The sequence below is a fragment of the Nicotiana tabacum genome, chromosome 22, assembly GCF_000715075.1.
Source record: "Nicotiana tabacum cultivar K326 chromosome 22, ASM71507v2, whole genome shotgun sequence".
NCBI classification, from domain to species: Eukaryota; Viridiplantae; Streptophyta; class Magnoliopsida; order Solanales; family Solanaceae; genus Nicotiana; species Nicotiana tabacum.
The window spans coordinates 93,877,868-93,880,765 of NC_134101.1; the positions used below are offsets into that span (position 1 = coordinate 93,877,868).

The following is a 2,898-nucleotide window of genomic DNA, read 5'->3' on the forward strand; positions in this document are numbered from 1 at the left end:
AGAAGTTTTCTCCTATTGAAACTCGATTCCCTACCTGTTTCCACTATTGTTGAAGTTCATGGCAGTGACAGCATCTAAGGACCAAATCCACTTGAGGGATTTCTCAAGATCAATTTTTACTTTCTTCAAGTCAGGTTGAAGGTGCCTATTTTTCTCGAGTTCACTACATAGACTAGTTTTAACATCATTTAATTCCTTTTCAAGCTTGATATGTTACTCACTAGCTACTACTTTCCCTTTGTCAATACTTGCAGGCCTAAGTTCTGAATTGAGTCCCTCAATAGTTTCCTCTAGGTCAGTGATTATCACCAAAAAGACATCCCTCTCTTGCTCAATAGCTGCAATTTTCTCTTCTAGAGTATGCTTTTTATAGCTAACACTTTCTATGGTTTCCTTCAAATCAATAACCACTACCATCAAGTCATCTCTCTCATTTTCTACACTATTTATTTTTTCATTCAAAGCTTCCTTTTCTTTTTCAAGATTAGCTATGGTCTCATTTAGATCAACTACACAAACCACGAGATCATCTCTAGATTGTTCAGCATCTCCTAGCTCTATGGTCAAAATCTCCTTATCATTAATAAGGCTATAATATGCATCAATTAGAACATTTCCTAATGACCTTAGTTTCTTAGAAGAGTAAGACTTCAGATTTCTCTGAACATCCCTGAAATTTACCTCATCATTTTCATCCTCTTCATCATCGTTTGACTGAGCCATCAGCGCAAACAGTGAGTCATATTTCGTTGTTTTAGTTTTCACTGCCATCATGGAGCTATTTTCTGCATCTGGTTCCCCCTCTAATTCATTGGAGGAGTCTCCCCAAGCAGCAAGAACTTGCTTCACAACATTTTCAGCTGCACTTTTTTGACTGAATTATTTGTCAGGAATCGGATTCCTTTTTGCTACTTTGTTAGGGTTTTGCTTATATTGCTTCTGTTTCAAAAGTGGGCAGTCTTTGATAAAATGCCCTATCTTTCCGTACTTGTGACAGAGATCATTGTTCCTTGCCTTACTTAAACTGCGCCTCTTTGGTATACCATCATTTCTTCGAACCATCTTTTGAAACATTTTAGTAAGATCGGCCATATCACTATCTTCTTCACTTGAGTCACTGTTTTCAGCCTTGAGCACCAGGTTCTTTTCCTTATTTGGCTCTCTCCTTTCACTATCTTTCTTTCTTTTCATCTCGTATATTTTCAGATTTCCAATCAGCTCATCCATGGTTAGAGTTTGTAGATATTTAGCTTCAGTGATGACATTCACCTTACTCTCCCAAGAGCCAGGTAGAACATTGAGAATCTTCCTTACAAGCTTGTTTCTGGGAAGAACATCTCCAAGTGAATGAAGCTCATTTATGATGGATGTAAATCTAGTGTGCATATCTTGTATAGACTCATCATCCTTCATCCTGAAGAGCTCATACTCAATGGTGAGCATTTCAATCTTGGACTGCTTGACCTGAGTAGTTCCTTCATGTGCGGTTTGCAATGTTTCCCATATTTCTTTGGCAGAATCACAAGTTGAGATTATGTTGTACTCATCAGGTCCTATCCTACATACCAAGATTTTCTTGGCACGATAGTCCTTTTCTACGGTTTTTCTATCAATATCACTGTACTCTTTTTTGTCTTTCGGCACCATCGGTCCAGTTTCTCCAAGCTTCTTCATAAGAACATGTGGACTATCACAAATGACGTCCCACAGTTCTGAGTCTGCAGCCATTATAAAATCATGCATACGAGTCTTCCACCAACCGTAGTACTGACCATTGAATCTAGGAGGTCTGTAGGTAGATTTTCCTTCCTCAAAGTTAGGTAGAGCAGCCATTGAGATCCTTTCTAGGTGTTAGTCTTTTAGAAAGAACCTGCCCAGATACCAATTATTAATTTATATGGATCCACCATACTGTAGGGTACCTGGTCCTCTATGAATTTCCACTGAGAATACTAATGAAGAAATAAGTAAATGAGATACGGGATTTTTACGCGGAAAAATCCCTCAAGGGGACAAAACCCATGACCTACACTTGTAGGCTTTCAACTTCACTAACTTGCAATCACACTATTACCAGCCACTTTGTAATGACTCTTTTACAAAGACTTCAACTCAACTAACGTGTGGTACACTTACCACAAGCCACTTTGTCACACACTAGTTACAAAGACTTCAATCTATGACTATTTCTAGTCAAAAAATAAACTCAGAAGGTTTATGATTTTGGGTTTCCTAATACACAACTTCTAAGAAAGCAAGATAGGAGTTACAATGAAGAACAAATAACAAGATTACAACTCAACTACGGATACACATAGACTCATTGTGGAACTGATCCTTAGTGGACTTGTCTTCTTGTTCTTGACACACTTGTGACTTCAATGCCGAATCAACTCTTTAATGCTTGAGAGATTATCACTAAATCCTCAAGTAAATATCTTGTGCCTTGCACCGTATTGATATACTTACCAAGGACATCCCAAGGATGATGTCAGTTCATGGTTGGTACACGCCTCTTCCCAATGGGAAGCGATTGCTGCACTGTCGCGTGTACAGTTGCAGGTAGGTACTTTCTGCATTTGCTTTCCCGCTGTATAGTTGACTTATACTTCTATCAGAAAACATCCAGGGATCTGGTCCCTGTCTTGTTCCTCTTTTCTCTTTATTTGCAACAGTTCACATTAGTTGAACTTCGTTCATTTGAAATGTGTACCAAGTGTGTCAGGTTCCATATCTGGTTCTTGACAGTAAGTTTGTTAGATCATCAAACATAAGGCAATCAAAGACTTGGAGGGTCCTTCCGCCCAAGTGTTCGCCTATTAGACTTGATAGGAATTTATGGTTGTAAGTTGTAACTTTTACCATAAATTTTGTCTAACTGGTTAGTGTGGAGTATCG

General features: G+C 38.5%; 1 protein-coding gene across 1 annotated transcript; it reads right to left on the reverse strand.

Annotated features, from left to right (window-relative positions):
* Positions 1 to 213: 213 nt before the first annotated feature.
* LOC142175983 (uncharacterized) lies at positions 214 to 1,833 on the reverse strand. The gene is made up of 4 exons (XM_075242997.1): positions 1,430 to 1,833; positions 989 to 1,324; positions 520 to 874; positions 214 to 393 (listed from the first exon to the last, which is right to left on the reverse strand). The coding sequence occupies exons 1-4, from the start codon at positions 1,831 to 1,833 to the stop codon at positions 214 to 216; spliced, it is 1,275 nt and encodes a 424-aa protein (XP_075099098.1).
* Positions 1,834 to 2,898: the final 1,065 nt, after the last annotated feature.